This window comes from Lottia gigantea (genome assembly GCF_000327385.1).
Source record: "Lottia gigantea unplaced genomic scaffold LOTGIsca_39, whole genome shotgun sequence".
Classification (NCBI taxonomy): Eukaryota; Metazoa; Mollusca; class Gastropoda; family Lottiidae; genus Lottia; species Lottia gigantea.
The window spans coordinates 1,398,975-1,421,963 of NW_008709333.1; the positions used below are offsets into that span (position 1 = coordinate 1,398,975).

General features: G+C 33.5%; 3 protein-coding genes across 3 annotated transcripts in view; 2 read left to right on the top strand and 1 right to left on the bottom strand.

Annotated features, from left to right (window-relative positions):
- The window catches only part of LOTGIDRAFT_51898 (hypothetical protein), a gene marked incomplete at both ends in the record, with an annotated part of 21,660 nt that extends 17,987 nt beyond the window's left edge, over nt 1-3,673 (top strand). Inside the window, 5 exons of the mRNA XM_009059349.1 lie at nt 679-828; nt 1,356-1,411; nt 2,619-2,792; nt 3,074-3,137; nt 3,506-3,673. Of these exons, the coding sequence (XP_009057597.1) occupies nt 679-828; nt 1,356-1,411; nt 2,619-2,792; nt 3,074-3,137; nt 3,506-3,673 (612 nt within the window). The remainder of the gene's footprint in view (nt 1-678; nt 829-1,355; nt 1,412-2,618; nt 2,793-3,073; nt 3,138-3,505) is intronic.
- A 4,129-nt stretch (nt 3,674-7,802) lies between these two features.
- On the bottom strand, nt 7,803-15,661 carry LOTGIDRAFT_121926 (hypothetical protein; the record flags this gene model as incomplete). Its single annotated transcript, XM_009059457.1, has 18 exons — nt 7,803-8,154; nt 8,539-8,635; nt 9,273-9,389; nt 9,611-9,686; nt 10,187-10,314; nt 10,550-10,610; nt 10,888-10,936; nt 11,101-11,201; nt 11,722-11,868; nt 12,148-12,254; nt 12,430-12,493; nt 13,065-13,113; nt 13,404-13,483; nt 13,817-13,899; nt 14,549-14,600; nt 14,742-14,817; nt 15,061-15,149; nt 15,539-15,661. The coding sequence occupies 18 exons, from the start codon at nt 15,659-15,661 to the stop codon at nt 7,803-7,805; spliced, it is 1,851 nt and encodes a 616-aa protein (XP_009057705.1).
- A 785-nt stretch (nt 15,662-16,446) lies between these two features.
- On the top strand, nt 16,447-20,375 carry LOTGIDRAFT_191338 (hypothetical protein). Its single transcript, XM_009059458.1, has 6 exons — nt 16,447-16,544; nt 16,995-17,158; nt 17,638-17,795; nt 18,914-19,042; nt 19,604-19,669; nt 20,083-20,375. Exons 1-6 carry the CDS (start codon nt 16,530-16,532, stop codon nt 20,253-20,255), a joined length of 705 nt encoding a protein of 234 aa, XP_009057706.1. The 5' UTR covers nt 16,447-16,529; the 3' UTR covers nt 20,256-20,375.
- Nucleotides 20,376-22,989: the final 2,614 nt, after the last annotated feature.

Genomic DNA, 22,989 nt, shown 5'->3' on the forward strand with positions numbered 1-22,989 from the left:
CCCCCCCCCCCCCCCCCCCCCCTCTCGACATTAACTAACTAAAAAGCATTCCCTGTCCAACTACTAATATTATCAGCATGCCTCAAGACTTTGCAAAGAAAAAAATCATTCAAAACAGTTTACTCTTACTCAAAACTTGAATATTCACGAGAAAAATATTAATTTAAAAAAGTATAAAAAGACATTGTTTAGGGATGTTTATTTCAAATTTGTATCTAAATGTGTTATAACTTTAGGAAATTCATTTTGTAGGAGAAATATATAAAATTAGAAACACTCAAGTCATTACACAAATCATTTATTTATTCTCTCTGGAATTTTATCATAGAAATAATATTTTTAGTCTGGTGTTGGAGTTATTTTATTTTTTGTGATTTGGAGTGAACTCCGTTTCTTTTCTTTTGATTTGTTGGAAATTTTTTGGTTGAGGTTTTGAATTATATGTTTCATCTAATTTTACTCAAAATTGTCAAATGCACGAAATGACTAATTCTGGATAATCTTCCAACTTAGAACACTCAAAATGTTGACACATGTTTCTGGTATAAAATCAGGAAAATTATTTTTGGAAAATGGCTTCAAATTTTAACGTTATGACATTAAAAGCAAACTAGTCTGAGGACATTGAACAGGTGTATTGTAAAGTATTTCACTGTTAACTATTTTGTTTGTTAACAGAGTATGAATTCAGAAGCGATCGAGGGGCCTGTCTCTACGGATGAGTATATGGAGGTCAAGAAAGCATTGGCTGGGGCAGAAACGACCATCAAAACATTAGTTCATAAAAAGACAGATTTAGAACAAAAAGTACACATAATGCAAAGCACTGTAAGTATTGGGAATAATGTTATCTTTTAATTTTAAAAAAGTTTAAATGAAATGAAATGAATGGAATTTTATGTCCTAAAAGAGTTTAGAGAGGTTAATTATCTAATGATTAGCCAATTCCGAATCTGATTTCGATTTTGATTTGCCGTTTATTGTTTATTGAGGATTATATTTTGCAGAGTGATTCTGCTAGTTTGGAGATGTCGGTTTAGAGGGATTCACTGAATTTTGAAATCTTTTACTCAATGACAATAAGTTCCTTGAACATTTTTTTTTCTGCTGTCATCTGCCCTCTCAAGTTGTCCGTTTCAAAAAAACTTATTTCACAGTTACCTTTTGAGATGACAACAGAAATTAGGATGGTTACCAGTATGCTGAAATTTTTTCAGTTGAAATAGTGCTATGAAACATTTCTCAAAATTGTGATAGTAAATTTTTAATTAAATCAAATTTTAAAATTTCAGATTGAATCTCTACTGCGTGAAAACGCGTCATTACGAGATGTAAAAAGCGAGCGAGGATCTGAGGATGGTAATGTACCAAACGGGTTCACGGCAGATGAAAATGATGAAATAAGTCAAGGGTTAATAGAGGGGAAATATGAATTACAAGTTGTCAAGGCACGACCTCAATCTATGTTTGAAGCCAGAGATAAGCTTCGAAACTCAGAAAGGGTATGTTTGGTTTTTTTGCATATTGAACTTAAAGGAATTGTAAAGAGGTTTAATGTATATCATTAATTTGCACTATTCCAATTTTCAGTCAGATATCTGTGGCTCATGAAAGAGTTTAATGACGTCACTATAACAAAAGCTGTCGTTGATATATAAAATGTTGTGGAAGCTAATTCTTATTTGAGTGCTGTAGAAAATGACAGTATTTTTAGATGTTATTGTTGTATATTATTATAGAATAGTGAAGGTAAAGATGAAATAATAACAGCTTTATCTGTTAGTAATATTCACCTTGGAGAAAATCAGGTATATTTTATATTTCTATTAATTATTCTTACTGGTATATCTGTAAATATAGTTTACAACCAACGAGGAACAGGGGCCTTCTGTCTTGGAAAAAATCTAGATTTCAAGAAATACTGTTACATGATTGGATAATTTAAACTAAATTCAAAACCAATTATAATGATGGACCAATCAGATAAAGAGAATCCTAAAATCATTTTAAATTGATTCTTTTCGTACTTCTATAGATGTTTGTGTGTTTTATGTTGAGTCTCTTGGTATAAAACATCAATTAATTATAGGATGTAAAACTCCATTCATGTGAATAATTTTATAATTGTAGTTAAGCTTACAGCCAGAAGAACCAGGTTTATCAGAATCAGATAAAATCAACGCTAATGTTAAAGACCCGGATTATGATGAATTACGATTGGACGCTGTGGTTGGGTGAGTTGTGTCCCTTTGATGTACATCGTACAAATTGATTGTGTGATTTTGAATATAGCATTGTAAATCTTAGATACTTGTGCCCAATTCATCAAATTCTGATTCAAGATTTAGGTAGAATGAATTGAAAGAATTGAATAATGATTTTAAACTTTTCAGTCTGAGTACAACAACCTATATCAAATAGAAATTAAACTATAATAATTACAGCTAGCTTTCTCCTATTTAAAACCTCATGCTACAAGGTTTCGTCACATTGGCTTTCCTATTCCTACTTGACAATCAAACAATTAATAGCACTTGCTTTTTCTGTGGATGATTTTTAATCAAACCATTTCTTTTTTCATTTTTTGTTCACCTATTTAGATAATTTTATATTTTCAGAGGAATACCCTCGGTAATGATGGATTCTGTATCGAGTACACACAGCATGCCAGGTGGCGCTGTAGGGGTTCCTGTTGATTTACCCGAACCAGAAGAAGTTGTGAAAAAAACCGAGAAAATCACCAAACGTATTCAAGATTTATTAAAAAGGGCACAAGAAGGTGACATCAAAAGGTTTGTTTGTTGTTTTCTACTTGTGACCTAGGTATGGATGGATTACTTTGATTAGATCGAGATCTTGATATATTGAAATATAGTCACTTAAAAAAAATCTTGGACCAAAAAAAATTGAGTGATGAAGACCAAGTTTGACGCGATGCAGGTTCAATCTTATAAATGAAGTTAAATAGGGATATTAAACATACCGAGCCTGTGGTATATGGGAGCTTCATCCAACCTTTTACTAATTATTTCTATTTGAATTTAAATGTAAATAATACTTTGTTTATTTTCAGTTATAATCCGTGTTCAGATAGAATATTTATGGCCGTGACAGAAATGGAAGCTTTATTTCCCAGGGTAATTTTCTCATTACTGACTTCATTACCACCATGACTAGTACCATTTTTATTCGCAAAGGGACGTCAGGGTGCTAGGATGTCCCCTAACCCTCTTATCAATGAAATCCTAGCTACACCACTTACTGGGTTTATCAACTTAGTATCTCTTTAAGAGAGTTTACATAGCACATATTGTTTGGTGTTGGGTTGGTAAAATTATTCATACATACAGTTATATTGTGTATTCTTAAATTATTAGATTAAATATTACATTTTGACCATGTTGAATGACAGCTTTTTTCTTGTCTACTTCCTAGAAATATAAGACAAATTGAAACTTTATGCTGGGTGATCCTTATTTCTTTATTCTACTTTACTTTGTTTCAGAATATCCCAAAAGAGGAAGTGTTTCATTCGTTACAGTTGCTCAAAGACAGTGCCAACAGACTTCGTATAGAGTGCCAACATCTCGCGTCTGATTCCAAACAATCAACAACACAAGTTATACAATGTGCTTACGACGTCGCCAAGGCGGCCAAGCAACTCGTGACGTTATTTCAATGATGCGTTCATTTTGATTTGATTTGAATTTCTTTCCTTGACATTGGTATCATGCCATGACGTTTTCTAATCTGATTCGTTGGCGTTTTTGCCGATTCAAGACAGAAATCAAATAATTTCAACCATGTATAATATTATATATAACTAAATTAATTTTTATTCACCAAACGAAACCCTTTCTCCTCCCAGCCCCATCCTTTTCTTTTCAAGTGTAAAATTTCAAATTTGGAGCATTGCAGTCCTTCGTTATAATCTGAATCTATACGGCATTATAAAAGTTTTTATTAAGTATATCAGCTTGTGTTAAGCTTTAATTAATTTTTTGTTTAAGGATTATAGTTATTTAACTTTTTTGCCAGCCAACCGGAGTCAGAAGTCTAGGGCGGTCACGTCCCCTCTTTAAAAAAAGGCTAGGCTCTATTATCTTCATAATGTCAAGCTATTACAAACTTCTTACTTATACCTTGACTGCAACAGCCATTGTCTTGTATCATGGAAGTTTGTAAATGTAGCAATTTGATTGGATTGTATGTAAGTGAATACAGCCAATCAGAGGCCTCGACAGACAGTCAGTGAACGCAAAGCCATAATGTTTACAGCCTTTCTGTCTAGAACTCTGATTGGCTGTTTTCGCTGGTGAAAAAATCCAATCCTTGCATTCAATGATACAAGACAATGGCTGTTGCAGTCAAGGTATAAGTATGAAGTAATAGCTTGACATTATGAAGATGAGGCTCAATAAGCATTAGCTTCAACATGTATGAACCCATACTTTAATCAAACATGCGTTTCAGCTTCCCCACTTCTTGATTTGCTCCAAATGTAAAATTTTTAAAAGTCATAATCGTGTCAAATTTGTAAATCATCATATTAAAGAAATCCATTTTTCGTCTCAAAATAGAATGTTTTTGTGACGATATATTAAACCATTGTGTATCTTATTTACTGTGCATGCTATGCTATATGCTATGCCCTATGCCCTGGTTCCCAGCTGTGTATTCTCGAAACTATCTTAGCTCTAGGATATCCTAGAAACAGTGTTAAAAGTTAAGAACCTAGAACATCCTATCGCTAAGATTGTTTTGAGAACATGTGGCCTGATACCTCTTCAACCTGTCACCAAAAGTTCTGAATTGTTAGTACAGTTGACAGAGGTCTGAATCTTCCATTTATATTGAAATTTAACACTATTTTACCCTCTGTGGTGTTGACTGGGACCCTGAGGTTGGGAAACAGGGCAGTGATGCATCATATACATGTCTATGCATATATCGTAGATTTGTATTCCGTTAGAAACCATAGGCATATTGCTCTATTTATTAAACTATATATATACCAACTGCTTGCTGGGATTTGTAAAGAATTGCACAGTGAAAGTGCGTTTGGAAAAACTGCATGAAGTTGCGTTTGTAAAAAATGAATTTGGAAAGTGGCATGAAGTTATGTTTAGAGTCGTTTGTGAAAAACAATTTTGGATAGCTGCATGAAATTTTGTGTAATTTGTGAAAGTGCTATAAAGAATGTGCATCTTGGAATATAATATTGGAAAATTCTTTTGTGTTTCTGCCATGAATACCTGCAAAATTTTTCGATAAAACCTAGAAGCAAACAAGTCTCAAGAAGAAGCAATGTTCTTTGGAAGGCTGTAACAGAATACACCCCTGAATCTCCAATATTTGAAATGACCTAATTAAACTTTAGTACCAATGTATCAACTATAAGATATTTGTGTATATCTTGGTACCATTCAAAACGGTAATAGGAGCCGTCCATTTTATTTTAGGTAGAGTAAGTAGTAAAGAACACAATATAAATTTAACTTGTATAATTTCTATTACTATTTATTCTACCTCAAAATAGAATGGACTGGTTGTGTTTTAAATTGGACCAAGATTTGCATCATTATCTCTAGTAACTATAGTAACAATACTGTATTATGTGTATTTATTCTACTCTCTGCATGTCCTAAATAACTTTTTTTTTTTGCATGAAATTTTCTAAACTTTTGCCTTGTTTGTCCCAAACTTTGTAGAAGATTCTGGTGGGGACTATACAGGACTACTTTCATGTATAGGTTTGACTCTCTCAAAGCAAGACTGGCATTTAAATTAAGTCATCCTTCACTCATTACAAAGTTTTGGAGAATCAGGGGTAGTAACTCTTGATTGTGCCTGAAGTGTTGTGCCTCTTTCTATTATATATATTCTTCAAGAAACCAAAGTCTATTAATAAGTTGTATTTTAACTAAAGATACCCTCACACCATAGTGATTACTAGTTGTGTAATGTTGTGAATAATGAAAGTGGTCATCAGTTCTGAATGTGTGTTGTTACGTTTTAAATTTATGAACGCTATTCTTATTCGCAACCATTAGTAATTGGTGATCACTATGGTGAGAGAGCCACTGAAGAATGAGAAACCACATTATTATACTGAGAAAAGTAGTCTACTGCTTTCAATGAACAATTTATTTCTACATGACGAGACAGATCTCTAGGATGTTAAACTCAGTTTATCTGAAAAATAATCTAGCTTGTAAATCACCCATCTTCACAGTGATCAAGGTATTACAAACTTCGTACTTATACCTTGACTGCAATAACCGCTATACTTACTTGTATCATGTAATAGCTTGTCATTGTGAAGATGGAAAATCACAGATATAAAAATTAATAATTAAGTGGTCGAGAATTTATAAGTTCTGAACAAAACCATGTTGCTATTTTCTATTTAAAATGATTGTTAGACCGTTAGTTTATGTTGTTGCATGTTTTTGTTGCGTATTTATCACAATATTTCTTCTTCTTCTTCAAGCAAAAATATTTGTACACATTGAGGTCAGATTCAAAACATAAATATGACCAGTCTATTTTGAATTTTGGGTAAAATAAATAGTAAAATAAATAGTAATAGAAACTATACAAGTCAGACTTATTATCTTTTATTCAAGGGTAAAATACATAGTTATTGAAACTATACAAGGAAGTCCTATATTATGTTCTTTACTACTTAAACCACCTAAAAATATAATGCACTTCTCATGTTTATATTTTGAATTGGACCCAAATATGCACAAATATTTTTTGCTTGACTGTAGTTATATTACATGTATAATCATTTTAATCATGTCTATATAGCCTCTATCATCCAGAGACATAAACATCATTACTTAATATAATCATGAGTAGATAATTTCAAGAAATCTGATTGGTTAATTTAGCCTTGTAAGGAACGTATAAACCAATCAGAACCTCATATTTTTTAATCTTCGACTGAACGTGCTATAATTTTATATAAAGACAGCTTTTTAGCGGAAATTGTGGTGTGTTTGCAGGCAGGTTGCAAGAATTAACAATAAAACCTGCCAAAAGTGCATATGTTAGTTACATCTACTGAAGATAAACTAAATATTTTGGCATGATGGTTGAAATTTTCAAATAATATGCCACATATCTCTAGTCTGTTATTGTAAATTAGAATTGTATAAAATATCTTGTGCTGTATGTAGATCATGTATAGGCTTTGTTAGAGACATTTTTATCCGTTAGTACCCCCTCCCTTCCTTCTTCCCAGCTTACGTGTGTCATATCGCCCCTCCCCTCCCCCTCTTTTTGTTTCATAACTGTAATTTCACTCTAGTAGTATATACTGTTGTTTATTCAAATACAACAAATTTCTAATATAAACCATTTTGTGTTGATTTTTTATACCCACCTCCTTATGTCCTCATCTTGACAAGTTTGTTAATGCAGCAATTTGATTGGACTGTATGCTAGAGAATATAGCCAATCATAGCCTCTGACTATACATGCAGCTAAACTGTTTACTGTCGCACTGTTGTGGGCTCTGATTGGCTGTATAAATGAAATGAAATGAATGGAGTTTTACGTCCTACTTTTCTGCACCATGTGGGCTAATGAAGACGGTGATTGGCTGTATAGACTAGTATACAATCCAATCACATCGCTTCAATTACATACTTCCATGATGCAATTAAAGTTAAGGTATTAGACACAGTTCATAATAGCTCGACATTGTGAAGATGACTACTCCTTCATTATTTTCAAACTGGTATCGTAGCTCTGTTCGATCGGGATTTTTTGTCCACATTTCAGTCTTGGTTTCAGGCTGTTGGTTTGCTGTCATTTTTTATAGGCTCAGCATCCTCCAATTTCGACTTCACATTTTCAGTCTTGTCATCAATATTTGCAGGCACACTTTGTACGCTAGAGTTGTCTTTCTTAGTTATCTCAGCAGACGGATTAGAAGCATCTGCCTTTTTTGAGGAGTCAGTTTTAGATTCAGCAGACGTCATTTCAAAATCAGAGCCACTGCTGTCGTTGGTCTGTGACAGATCTCGTTCAAACAGTAATAACAGCTCACAGTGAGGGGTCATGGGAAATAAATCGACAGGCACGGCTTTGATCAGTTTATACGGTTGACCCTTTAACTTCTTGGTTGGTGGTCGCACCAAGCTGGAAGAGAAAAATGAAAAATGAAAATATTTGTCATTTTGCATTTAAAAAGTTTGTTATCCAATGGTTGGGAATGATTGTCTGAATCCAGGGCCATAACATTTAAATTTGTTTCAGTATTTAACTGCTAAATAAACCAAACTGCAGCAGAGTACAATCCTACCAGCTGGTTACTCATATTGTGGTCTTAATTTGTAACTTCTCAACAAGAGTTACTCCATTCTAGCCAGATAGAGTTGCTTGCTCTTGACAGTAGGTGCTCCTTGAAACAAAACACCACAGTCGTAGGCTGACTTCCATTACAAGTTGTGCCATGATCTTGACCCATGATCTTGACCCATGATCTGTTTTCAGAAAAAGAAATTGTCAAACTAACAAACTTACTCTATAAAGTTATCCTTGGCTGATTGTGGACTACATGATACATAGATTAATCTTTTAATTCTTCTACAAACTCTTAACGACCTCAACACAGTTTTATCTGTAATTAAACACATAAACTAATAAAAACAGGGGGTGTCCTTCACTTGTTTCCAACATGCACTGAATTGACTCTCTATAGAATTTGGGATTCACTATATTAACAATTTTGGCAGGTTTCGCTACTTGGTCATATTCTTCTACAGTAGTAGGAACACCTTCACCAAATACCTATCAGATAAGCATTTTTGAATAACTATAAGTTATTGGAGCAAGAACTAAACTTAAGGCCGTTTCCCACGGGAAGATCTTTTTGTACAGACGCATGCGTATTGATAAGAAGTACTAGAACTTGAGGCGAAAAAAATCGTCACGACGCTCATCATATCGTCATGACGTTCAAGATGGCAGAAAACTCTAGGCCCACGAATTTCTTTGGATCCAGAGGAAATAAAACAAAATCTGGAAAATTATTAGAACTAGTTAATATAAACCCTAGCTTAATAGCAGGGCTTTGTTGAATGCCGCCATTTTGTCGCTGATGGGCAAGGACGTTAAAATAGCGATAACGTCGATCTTCGATGACAGTGGAAATCAAAATTTGTCGAGCACTTTTATTTTGCAACGAAAAATTTCGCTTCGCACGAAAAAAATCGTTCCGTGGAAAACTGCCTTACATAAAAGTCTGAAGAACTTACGTAAACCAGCTCTAGGAGGGTCGACTACAGCCACTACATTCGGTGTCCATATTGTTTTTATGATGGTAACTATGGCTTCTTCAGCTCTCGAACAATAATACTCTACATTCTTAATTTCTAAAATCAAAAATAAGTATATGACTGACAAATCTTGACAATTTTGATCGTTGTAAATAACTAAGGATTGGTCAAAGACAAGAAGCTATTTCAAATATTTTTTCTTGAAATCTGAAAATTAACATAGTTCAGTTCTATTTGAAAGTTTCAACTATGGAGGGATATTGGCAACAACAAGAATATCTCAAAGAAGTTTTTAGGTAAAAGATCAATTATCTCACCGTTTAATTTAGCATTTTGTTTAGCGTCGTCTATAGCCTGTTGACACATCTCTACTCCAATTACCTTGGTTACTTTCTAAAATAAACAAAACTGTTTGTAAACACTAATATACTTATATCCATATCCATATGAGATTCAATACATAATCACAAGTAGTCGAATTATGTACCTCTTATCAAAAAATAATGTGATGCACTAATAAACCTTTTATGTCTTGTGTTTTCCTAATAAAAAGCATTAATGTATATATAGTTTACCCATCACTTCTTCTCATTATGTTCCTGAGGACGACGGGGGAAACACGTCGAAACGTTGTATAAAACTTTAACCAGTGATTATTGTTCTATAAAGCTGTGTCTATATATAGTCAACTTTAAGTCAGCTTAGATAATCACTATGTTACATTATTAAGAGCGAAGATAACAGTAAGAACAATAAGAAATGTTATATTGGTGAACGCCAGCTCATAGTTCTGGTAAGACAACAATTATTCAATACTCCATTTCCCTTTCTATCTCAATCACAACATGTATTTACTAAAGAATATTTACTACCATCTATTTGACATACGTTACCTTAGCAAGCGCCAGCCCAATAGTTCCAGTACCACAACAAATATCAAGTACTGTAGTTTTAACGTCTGGTTTTATATTACACCATTCTCCTATTTTATTGTATAAAACTTCCGCGGCACTCGTATTAACTGCAAATATAACGTTACAAGGTTTCAAAATTATCAAAATTAGCATAAGTAGATTTTATGTCATACAGTAATCTGATTGGATAATAAACCACAATTAATTTCCCTGATTGACCAATCAGATGACATGGTCACTTACATTATCTTAAATTTTGGAGAATAACGCCCCTGAGTTCATCTTTGATAATTATTCCAGGGAGAGGAGAGATTATAAATTAGATTAAGGTCTGTTACAAACCTTGAAAGAAGGCGTCAGGTGAAATCTGGAAAGTCATATTCAACATCTGTTCTTTTATTGTCTACAAAATAAACACATAATATCGGATTATACAGAAGGCAATATTACAACATATACAAAAAATCCATTTTACAAATATGCTCATATCTCCTTTGTATCAATTCAACAGTTTGAATATCAAAAATCAACAGCGTTTCTTTCAAATTTTCATCATGCAAGTTTAAAAATGCAGGATCTTAAAGTATGTCACAGTTTTCCTTCAAAGAACTTAATGACTTTACTTGTCAACCCCTGTGAAATAACACAGAAATTTGGAGGAAAAAACTCAATATTTTTACCTGATCTCCAAATAAATGTTCATAAGTTTTTATATGCTGTCCTTCTCCACTGGAAAAAAAATAAAATACAGGTAACGCACCAAAAAATTAAGAGAATTAAAACAAAAACTGAAAATTCAAATACAAAGGTATTACCAAAAAAGTCATTTTCCAGAAGTGATTGAAATTGGAATGTTTATCATCTGATGAACAAGAAGAAAGTTTTAATCTTACCTTTGAAATGGTGTAAAATAGAGTGAATTTATATTCTGAGTTTTCCCCTCACCAACTGTATAAAATTCTACTAATCTTTTCTTTTCTATTTCTAAATCTTCCTGGTGGGAATAAAGATAAATGTTTCAGATTTTAATCTTCAATCCAATTGAATCAGATTTGGATGAGTGAAAAGTCATGTATGGTTGATGATATTTATTATGATGATAGACAATACATAAAAACCCGGGGGGACATCACAAACATAAACATACAGATGAATGAAAAGATGATTACAAGATGGCCGTCAGACCATGCTTACACGACTACTACATGTTCATCGACTGCCGGGCCAAAGCGGAAGTTTTCCTTTTGTCCCTTGACAACTTCCGGTAACAACACGGAGCTAGTCACTATTTCATGTTAACAATGAGTTCATATATTTTGCTCGAATATACATGAAAATTCGCTGTGATGAGTAACTTATTATCTTAATTCTGTTAACTGTTTTAGCAGGTACCATAGTCGACCTTGCATCCAAACTTTTGACTTAAAGAATCTTAATTTCTACAACAACAATAAAGGGATCATTTATCAAAATCACCCCGTTATTTGAAATGAGTGTTTCAATGTCACACATACCTGTGAAATATTTTTAGTATAAAATTCAGGAATTATCATGATACTACCAGCTCTGGTAGCCCGGACTGTCAGCTGGCGCCAATGACCTTCATGTGTGCCCTGGTGATATGATTTATAGGGACTGGTTGATAGGAACTCTTCAAAGGACTGCAATGAAAACATAAATAGTATTGCTGTTATAAGAACCAACAAAATTCTTCCCAAGCCGGGTAACTTTAGATTCACCACATTTTTCTACTGTCCATTATATAAAGTTTATACAATTTTAGGGCAAGGAAAGGATCACGATTCATCAAAATGCGCTGCTTCAATTCAGAAGTTTGTTTTGGCAGCTTGCTACTTTCAGTAAAACCTTAAAAGGTAATTAACTCTTTAGCATAAAATTTAAAATTGTAAAACAAGATGCAAAAAATATAAAATGGTTACCTTGGCAACAGATTTGAGACTGTCTGGAAGAAAGGCTATATCTGAAATATCTCCAACTGTACTAAATCCATCTTTATATAGACCATAACGAAATCCCACACAATTATCTGAAATATAGGATAAGGTAGAAACAAAATCCATCAACAGACAACAGTGAACCACCTCCCCCAATCCCCACTACCTGAAAATCTTTGATGATTTGTATGTCTTAATGAGAGATTATGGAACAAGACGCGTAAGAAAGCAGTTGATGATGGATATTTCAAATTTTAGTTTTTTTACCTTTTCCCTCGACATTTTTACCAATTGAAAATTCACATTTATTTCTGTATTTTTCTATCACTGGCTGAAATAAAAATAGTAATAATCCATTTCTCAAATCAATATTTTTATGTGGGCCTTGATATTGAATCATTATTAGTGCTATAAGCAAAAGTCTGCTCCTTAATCCTTTTCATAATCCATACAAATATACTATACTAAAATTCATCATGGGGGCAACCAGTGGCGGATTTTGGACATGATGGGTCGTAGGCAAACGAACGGGGCATTGTGTGATTACAATTTTATGGCAGGAAGTTTGCGATCTTTTTTTTCAGGAACAGATCAGTTAGCTCATCAGCATCAATCGTATACACGATATCGGCATTCATCACCATTAGGATCAAACAATTTAGTCGATTCTCACACATCACGCTCCTAACAGAACAATTTTCGATGGGCCTGGGTAAATTTATCAACTGTTACAAAATTTGTCATGGGCCGAAAGGCAGCTGCCTAGTTTGCCTATAGGTTAATCCAAATCTGGGGGCAACAATGTGATTTGACAGCCTTTCTTGAAATAAACCGTATAAACTAATAACAAATCTTTAGTCGCCTTACGAAATAAAATATGTGATTAAGAAAATGTCACTTACTGAAGGAATTATGGGTAATAATTCACAGCACATTTCGTTATATTTCTTTCTGAAAACAACAAGACAAATGTTTTATTTTATCTCTTAAATCCAATTTTGGAAAGTTAATCCCATTTCCACAAAAAAGTTGTCCTGATGAAGATTGTTTTCCAAAACATATGTTGGCAGAATGAGAAGAAGACAAGTCAATAAGACATAAACCTCTCTTGAGGCAAACAACTACAATATACATTATATTTACGGGACGGAAACATTTTTAATGTAAATTTTCAAAGCCTCCTGTCAATCAGCCCACCAACATCCACAAATAATTATAAAAAAGTTTACAGTCTACTCTACCTCTGATTAACAAATAACTGTTTTACATCTGGTCTCTTAGCAACAGAAATTAATACATCTACTATACTTTGGGTCTTTCTCTGAAAAATCATCATAATTCATAGATTTTGAAGACAACTAGACTATTTTCAAACATCTGACTCACTTTGTAACTGGGTTTTTCAAATCAGCATCCCTTTCAGAGAGTCCACATAGCTAATAATGTTTATTTAGTATTTAGGTTTGACAACTCGACATCCCTTTCAGAGAGTTCACATAGCTAATAATGTTTATTTGGCATTTGGTATTTAAGTTTGTCAACTCGACATCCCTTTCAGAGAGTCCACATAGTTACTTATGATTATATTGTATTAACAAACTCTTACGAAGTTCACAATAATTATTTTAGATTCACCCAGATAAGAGTTGCCTACCTTTAATTGTTCCTCGTAATCCACATTCCAATATGGAGTAACACTGTTCTTTATTCTGAAATAAAACAATCTATGGTAAACGTCTATACAAATATTGGCCATCTTCACAATATTAGGGCAAAACCAACTACAACTAACATAAGGAGGCACTCTCGTTTGAAAGTCATACACCCGTCAGCAAGCTTTAAATATTACAATTAGCTTGACGTAATCTATAACATAAAAATCTTCATTTTTGACCAAATTATCACTGTAAAAACTTCAATTCCAATCAATTAATCACTTCTTCACATACAAAAACTATTTGTAAATTATTTTACCTGATATGTGGAGGTATTTCATCCTCTTCTAATTCATTTTTACTTCTCTTCTCACTGGATATACCATCATTTACTTGGGCTACAGAAATAAAATAATTTTCAGTCTGAGACCATAAAGATTGAGAATTAAACAGTTTTACTTTCTAACTCTTTCTTCTTGATTAGGCTAATGAAGAGGGCCAACCAACACCATGCAAGTGTGCAATAAAGGAAACTTTTAACTGAGGGCCTTGGTTTATTGTCCTATCAGAATGACTTGTTAATTTTAGAAGATTCTATAAATAAAGGAAACAACGGTCAACATAAGCCCTCTAATAGGACCAATAGATATTTTTGAGCAAAGTTATAGAAGACTTTTGATATTTAACTTTTGCTTGCTAGGTTATGATGAAATTGAAGAGAATTTGTTTACCTTTTTCCTGTTTTCTCTTTCTTAACAAAGGATCTGCTCTTGGCTTGGCAACCTATAGTGATGATAAAACAATAATACAAATAAAATCAGATAATCGTAGAGCAGATAAATTATTTAAGTGAAATATTGATCATTTCATATCACATTTATGTTAGTGCAGTGAGTTGAACATCGGAATTCATACTGTATCTACCTTGGCTGATAATTTTTGTCCCTTCCACACATGTTCGTTGATTTTCTTTAAAGCTTCTTCTCTGTCTTCCTCACATCTAAGATTATACAAAAAAGAGTAAGCATTAGATATTCACCTATTTCTAAGTTTATATATTTTCTCTTATTCTGATTATCACACTATTTTTCCTATATTATTTTTTACACTCTGTGCCTTTAATATACCAAACTTGATTCTTAAGACATGATCTATTTTTCTTTTTTTCTATATTCATAAAGAAAATATGTTATACACAACATTATCAGCTCGATTTAATCTTTTATATAACTCAACCCCTCACCTGAAAGTGACAAAAGCTGCTTTAGCCTGTGGATTGTTGATTTTATGACATTTTAATCCTAAAGTTCCATTCAGTCGTTTCTTCAATTGCTGAAAATATATGATAACACTTAGATAGCTATTCAATAAACAAATAGACATCAGTTGTCAGTCAGTTGCTATGATACAATTGTTTGTTAATTATTGGACAGAATTTTTCCCCAAGATACACAATAAAAAAAAGAAAGGAACAGCTATATATTACAAGGATGCGAAAGATCAACTGACTTTCACACGCGAATCAAAAACAGAACTCACTGCCACCAATTGCTCGACTTAACCAAGCAAATGACGTACTGTGCTATATCAAGCCTTATATTTGCATTCAATTGAAAATTATATATATTTTAAATATTTGTGATATGACAAACTTTTAATTCTGAGCTCACTGTTGAATTGTACTAGAGAATGTAAATAATTATTGATTAAAATATTCTTACAGCAAATCCAAATTTTCGGGGTAAATTATAAATCTCTATTTTATAAATCTCTGAAGTAAACTCGTCTGTTTTTAAATAATGAAAAGGATCTATAGATTCCCCCAACTTAGTGTCTTGATCCATCACAGCAGCACCAGTATTCTCTGCCTCTGTCTCATCTGGTTCAAGGGCTATTGCTGAATTTTCTGTAGCTTCTTTTCCTTCCATTTTGAATCTTCTAATAAACAAAAAAGACAACGAATACAGCCCTACATAGAAATATCCTGGATTTGGAACAAATATTTTCATGTCAAATCTTACCCCTTTTTAAAAATTTGTTTGCATGGAACAAGATCCCAAGGAAAAGGGGCACTGTTGCTGTTTCTGAACGGGGAAATCATTTTTTCATACAGCAAACAAAGTGAGTGGTAGAATTCAATAACAAAAGCTGATGGCCATGGGTCTAACTGTTGACACTATGCATTCAAGGTTCGCCTCCATTACCTATCAACACTAACACCAGACCCCCCACCCCTCTCTCTCTCTTCACTTTCCGGTAAGGAACTTCAAGATGTGGCGTTTCCAATTTGAGGAGCAAGTGACATTATCTGAAAATAAATTGCTTTGCTATAACTTACTTGTGAATGCTGATTTAGATTGTCAATAACCAGTTTCAGTATGATTACACTTACTGTAATTCCATCTAAAAATGTGAACTCATGGGCGCAGACATCTTGAATTCGAAACTAAAACATTTAAAATTATTTCAATAAAATTTCGAAAGGGAGCCAAACTTGTAGTGAAATTTCAAAACTCAATCTCAAACATGACATCAAAATATATCTGTGTCACAAATTTGATCATAGAGAAGTATTTTATGATATTTTGTTAAAATTCAAAAAATTCGAAACTAAACTCTTAAATTGGTGATTCAGCGGGAACAACTGTGTAATGGTTTCACAACATTGATAAATTACGACAGAATTTAAATCTAATTACATCAAGGTTCACAATGGCAGAAGTCGAGGTAATTTGGGTGAAAATCTGGACATCGATATTTCAAAAGTCTGTCAAGGATTGTAAATGTACCTATTAGATTGGTTTCGTGCGCCATTTTTGTTGTTTCAGGGCATAGTGAAGTGCGTGACAAAAGAAATCCTTTGAAACCCTCTCTTTATGAACATAAAATGTTCATTTCGTTATGATTTGTTCGCTTCTTTTGTATTTGATTTGGAAAAGCATTCTGTCTTCTGCTTGCTATCAATGATCATTGACAGCATGCCATGAAATTTTTCTATTTGAGGAAAATGAAACTTAAAGCTTACAAAGTACATGAATGAAGAGCATTGGGCTTAAAGATACTTGTAGTAAATGTGTTAGCAATCTCCTATTATAAATTCATAGGAGCTCAGCAAACTGTTTATATATTATCCAGATAATAGGCTAGCCTATTTTATATATTTTTAATATTTTGCAGAAAATCAATCCAACAGAAGAACCAACAGACAATCCCTCAAGTACGAGTAACGGGGCTTCAGCTCAAGATGAAGAAACGTGTACAGCCCATTTTGAACCAGTTATCTCCCTTCCAGCTGTAGAGGTTGTCACACTTGAAGAAAATGAAGAAGATTTATTCAAAATGTATGTTACCATATGTACTTGTTATAAGCCCGCCCTTCTGTTATCAAGGCCTAAAAAAGGCTCCTGTTATTAGGATGGGAACTGGACACTTTTAAGCTCCTTTTGAGATCTCTGGATAGTTATAAATCAAATGAAACGTAGGCTAATGTGGCTGTCTTTGTACAAATCTTACTACATAGTTTTTGCCTGTTTTTGTAAGCCCAATCAAGTTCAGAAAGGGTGATAGCAAAGCACTGTATGAAATGTTCGTTTGAATTGGTAGCTTAAAAGTTTTTAAATCTTTGCGTCTAATCTCAAAATCTCCAGAATGAAAACAGGACTGTTATATTGGCTAAGTTTTCTATGGAAAAAAATTATCCATGCAAAGATATGATTATAAATTAGGGCTATTAGTCGACAAGGCTGATTCTCCTGTGAAAATTTCCCTCATTGGACACTGCCAGTCGACACTCATTTCTATTGTAACTTGTCTTTTTCAGCCGGGCCAAATTATTTCGCTTCGACAGTAACTCAGAATCTCCAGAGTGGAAAGAAAGAGGAACTGGCGATATCAAATTTTTAAAACACAAGAAAACTGGTCTGATTCGAATATTAATGAGGAGAGATAAAACATTAAAAATATGTGCCAATCATTACGGTAAGTTGTCCCCCACAATATAATGTTAATTCACTGTTGTCACCTCTGTAGGTGTTGGGGGTGGAAGCAGGCACGGGGTAGACTCTCTTAAAGCACAGACATCATAATATTTTTACCTTGGAGTTAATGATAAGGTTAATGTAGGGTTAATGTTGGTGCAGCAGTTGTTGATATAGGAAATTCCAAACCGGATATTTTAACAAGAAAGATCAAAATTGCAGTCATTTTGGAGCTTCAATCAAACTTGACTGGCAAATAGAGATTCATCAACAGCCCTGGTTTAATTGTGTGAATCTATTGTCAAAAATTCTGTCGGATATCTGTCTGTTGAGTGGCTTTGAGCTTGTAGGTCATTTGTAAATGAGTGGTTTTTTAGTTACTGCCATTTACTTATGTTGATATTGATGCATGAACACAAAAGAGACTACATCAACTGATTTTAATGATGCTTACAGAATGCAGCTCATGAACTTGTAGAGTTGGCTGTGTATCTACTAGCGTATTAAAATTCCTTGATTTCCTCTAAGCTTTTCTCTATGATGACTTAATTTCGACGGGCGGACTGATCCACTGATGATGGTCGAAATTCTGAGAGATATTTTATTCAGTAACTGTCCTGACGAGGAATTCATATCCAAAACTTGTGATTATGCGTTTATATATAAGTGCTATATGTTTGCACCTTTTTCAAAACTGTCTGTCTGTCCAGAATCCTGTGTCCACAGAATGAGATGTGGTCTAGTCAATTGGTGTTGAAAAATCACTGATCTTTGCTTCTTGAAACATGTTTTTTGTACGAGAGGGAGTGTTCTCTGTGATGATTTAGTTTCGAAGGGCGGACTGATCTACTGATGAGTGTCGAAATTCTGAGAGAACTACTTCATAAATTAAAGATGTAAATTTTCTACACTTCCTACTTGGCACTATTATAGCTTAGTTGTGTGTTTAATTACTGTCGTCTGTAAGGCAATGAAGTGAAGTGGAGACCAGACGAAATCATCCTCAAGGTAGAAAAATTCTGATACCACAAGCGTTTTTAAAAGCCAGTTGGATGTTGGCTTTCAACCCTTCTCACTAAATATGAAATCATCAACTTATGACCTATTTTTATATTTCAGTGTCTCCTGCCATGGAGTTAAAACCAAATTGTGGCAGTGACAGAGCCTGGGTGTGGTCAACTACAGCAGATTTCGCAGACGAGGAACCAAAAGCAGAATTATTAGCCATCAGATTTGCCAACGCAGAAAGTAAGTTCGATTGTTTTCTACAATATTATTTTATGTGTATCATCTCACAAGACACGACTTCTTGTCTTTGTGTTTTGTTGTTTATAGCCACCGGGACACTTTGCTAAGGTGGCACTCATATAGGTATATTTTGTAGAGGTTAGATTTGCTTTGATATTTTCAGTAATAAGTTAAATTAATGTGCTGCAATCTAGAGGATGAATTATTTTCGACGGGCGGTCTGATATATTGATGATCGTCGATATTCTGATAGATTTTTTCACTGATTTGAAATGATTTTGTCTGTTCTGCTATAGTATTTCACTATGAAGAATTCCACGCTTGAAACAAATCTTAATGCAGGTAGCTTGTTGTATCTCATGATGTTGACCTATATAGTACTGGTGGGTGTCCCACTTGAAGCAGACCATGCCTGCTCTTTCCGAAGCACCTCATGGTACTTCTCTTTGGAGGAGTCCACTACTATACAACTTTTGCTCTTGATTTGCCATATATTGGGACAAGATTTTGATGAACGGAATTTCTGCTTGTATAGATTTTTATTGACTTATTTTTTTGTAGATGCTCAGAAATTTAAAAGTAAATTTGATGAATGTAAAGAAATCATGAGAGAGATAAAATCGAAGGGTAAGACTAGAAGGAAATCATTTTACAGTAAAAAGACATTAATTCCAAGAAATAAGAGTACCTTATGTATCAAGTTTCAATGATTACTGTATATACTGGATTTCCATCCTCTGGCTCATGACCCCAACTTAGGTTGCAAAGCACTTTTCTTGTTACGGACCTGTCTGAAAACTTTTAAAATTTATATTTTTTGTGAAAATTTTTTAAAACTCCTCGGGAAGGACCTCCTTTCCTTGTCTCAAATTGCTGGAAATTGCGCTAACAGGCTTAATATTCTGTAAAAATTCGATGACCCCTTTCTCAATTTCGCACCTCTGGTGCTCATGTGTTGGCCAAATTACATCATATTTGAAATTGCAGATATGATATTCACTGAAAAATTATGCCAGCACTAATCTCAATTTTCATTGTAGATGCTGGTGACAGCCCGCAGAAATCCACAGAGAAAGAAACAGACGCGAAAACAAATGATAAATCGGAAAAAGACACTGAAAAAGTTGCGGAAAAATTAGAGGATTTATCAGTGAAAGACGATAAAAAAGAAAACGGGGAAGGTGAAAAAACTAAAAGTTCCGAAACTAAGTAGCTTGTTGAGTTCTATCTGTGATACTTGTACCAGTTGGGAACTGAAATCTGGAAGTGTATAGATACCAGACGAATACTCTAATTTGTCAAGAATTTTAACCGAAAAATTTATTGGAAACTGTTATACTTTGTTGGAAAAAGATGTCCATTTTGGAACTTAAAACGCTTGTTTGAAAGCAAGACTAATTGCATCTGATATGAAATGATGAACTGTTTTGAGTGTCAGCGAACTATCATTTCTGATCAAGACATTTTGTTTTTATGGATATCTGTAGTCATGTTGGTTTATCAACAGTTTCACGTAGGTTTGAATGAAACTGATTCCAATGAGCTACGTCCAGATTTCAGCCATTGTTTCTCATGTTATTCCCCATCGTTGTGTGTTCCATTCTATTTCTCCGGTGTACTTTGGTGTCTTAGGAACACAAGACCGATACCATCAGTTGTATTTCATGGAATAAAACTGCCATTCATATGGCAAATATCAACTTCTCTGTAATTTGGTGCTCCATGTTTTTTGGTGATTGTTATATTGTTGAACTGAATTTGGAATATTTAATTTAAACATAGACATCTTATCCAGCAATGTCCTTTTAGGTAAGGCAAAAAATAGAACAAAAAATGATTTCTTAACTTTTGGTAACTCTCAGAAAGGGCAGCTGAAAGTTTGACATTGTCACTTCTATTAATACTACTGCCAGGAAACAGAAAACAAACCTTTTGTTGGTGTTTTGAAACTTTTCTGAGGTTGTCTTCATATCTTTGTACTCTGTTCAATTATAAACATTATTGACAAATTGTCAGGTGTTTCATGATGAGTTCACTCTCTTGCATTTAATCAATTTGGGGTTTGTTCCCTTCAAAACTAAGATTTTATTAATCCAATAATCTTAGTATTTACTATATTAAATTAGTTATATCAGTCTGATTCTTAAAAGTCCATCTTAGATACCTATTGAATAATTGGCCTCCTTACAAATTAAAGAAAAGAAACAAAATTGATGATTTCTAATTGTGTTAATCAGATTCTTAAAATTAAAGAAGTGGCCTCAATACAATTAAAGAAATGTTGAAAGGTTATATGAATTATATTTGACGATTTCTAGTGTTCTAGGTGATGTTCTCCGTTACATTTTATGTTCCGAGAGATAATATATTCTGTATTTGAAACCAGTAAAAATTTAATGAGAAATATAAAATGTCCATTTTGTTTTTGGTTATGAAAATAAACTTTGTTTTATATTGTATTGAATTTGTGACTATGACTATGAATATATCACCTTCACAATGTCAAGCTATTATTATCTGTTGTAACCAATATTCCTGGTTAACTTCCAAGCCAAATTGTTTTGTATTTCTGTCTAGGGGCTCTGATTGGCTGTAATCAATAGTGTAGAATCTAATCAAATCAATACATTAATCAACCCCCATTTGTAGTGAAGACTATTTTCCCTCATAGCACACTTCATGGCATCATGAGCATTTAAAGGGTTCTGTTGGGGACTGAGTTTTCCAACATGCCTTCCATTCAAAGATAAACCACCAATGAAATTATGACTGCCTGTATTTAGACTGGTATTACAGGGTAGCCACTTATCTCAAGGGAGATTACTCTTTACAAAAACGCACCAGAGATCAAAGAAATAAAACAATATATTTTCAAAGTTTACATAGAAATATAGAGCATTTGACATTGATGTTACAAATATGTGTCGAGACGATTCTTATCGTCACCAACAAACATTAAAATCCTTACTTACTTTTTATCACAGAAATTTAATAATCACTATCCAGTTCAGTCTAAATTTACTATTCTACACTAATGTGTATTATTAAGTTAAAACAACTGAAGATACTACCTATATTTAAATCAATGCTGGAAAACTTATTGACTGGTCAGAAAATGTGACAAGTGTAACACTTTGAATTAATATCACTTTTTATCACAGAAATTTATTCACTAACCCCAGTGTGGTCTAAATCTTTTAAAGAACACGGACTTGTTTTGACAAGATAAAACATCTGACTGATATACACACATTACTACCTATATTTAAATCAATGCTGGAAAACTTATTGACTGGTCAGAAAATGTGACAAGTGTAACACTTTGAACTAATATTATAAAATAAAGAACCCATACCTCAACTAAAAAATTAACTAGATATGATCTGTAACATACAAATACATATTTTGATACATAAAACAAATGATTTTACTGATTCAATTAAATTTAGCAGCTAATTAATGAATACAAAGATGACTTTGAAAGATAAAAAAAGATGGCCGCCCTGAAACAGGTAATAAGCACAATGACTACAAAAGTGATAAGAAATTAATGGAGTTTTACGTCCTACTTTTCTGCACCATGTGGGCTAATGAAGTCGTACAACGCCATGCAGGGTGCAATGAGGGAAAATTTGCCAGGACAGCGGCATTAGCATGCTCTTTTTCGATTTCCAACTGTCGAGGGATCTTTAGCCTGTAGCACACGGGGCCTCGGTTAAAAGTGATAAGAACTTTAGGCTTGCTATACTGACATGAAAAATAAAGATAGGAACACGAAGAGAAATACCATAGTTACCTAATAAACAAGAAAAATAGTGATAATCATGCCGACGAAATATAATATAAGTATACAATACTGACAACACAATATGGGTTCCCTTATTTTCATTCATGAAAATGCTAATACTTATATGAATAGAAAATAGAGGTGTTCTAATGACTTGGAA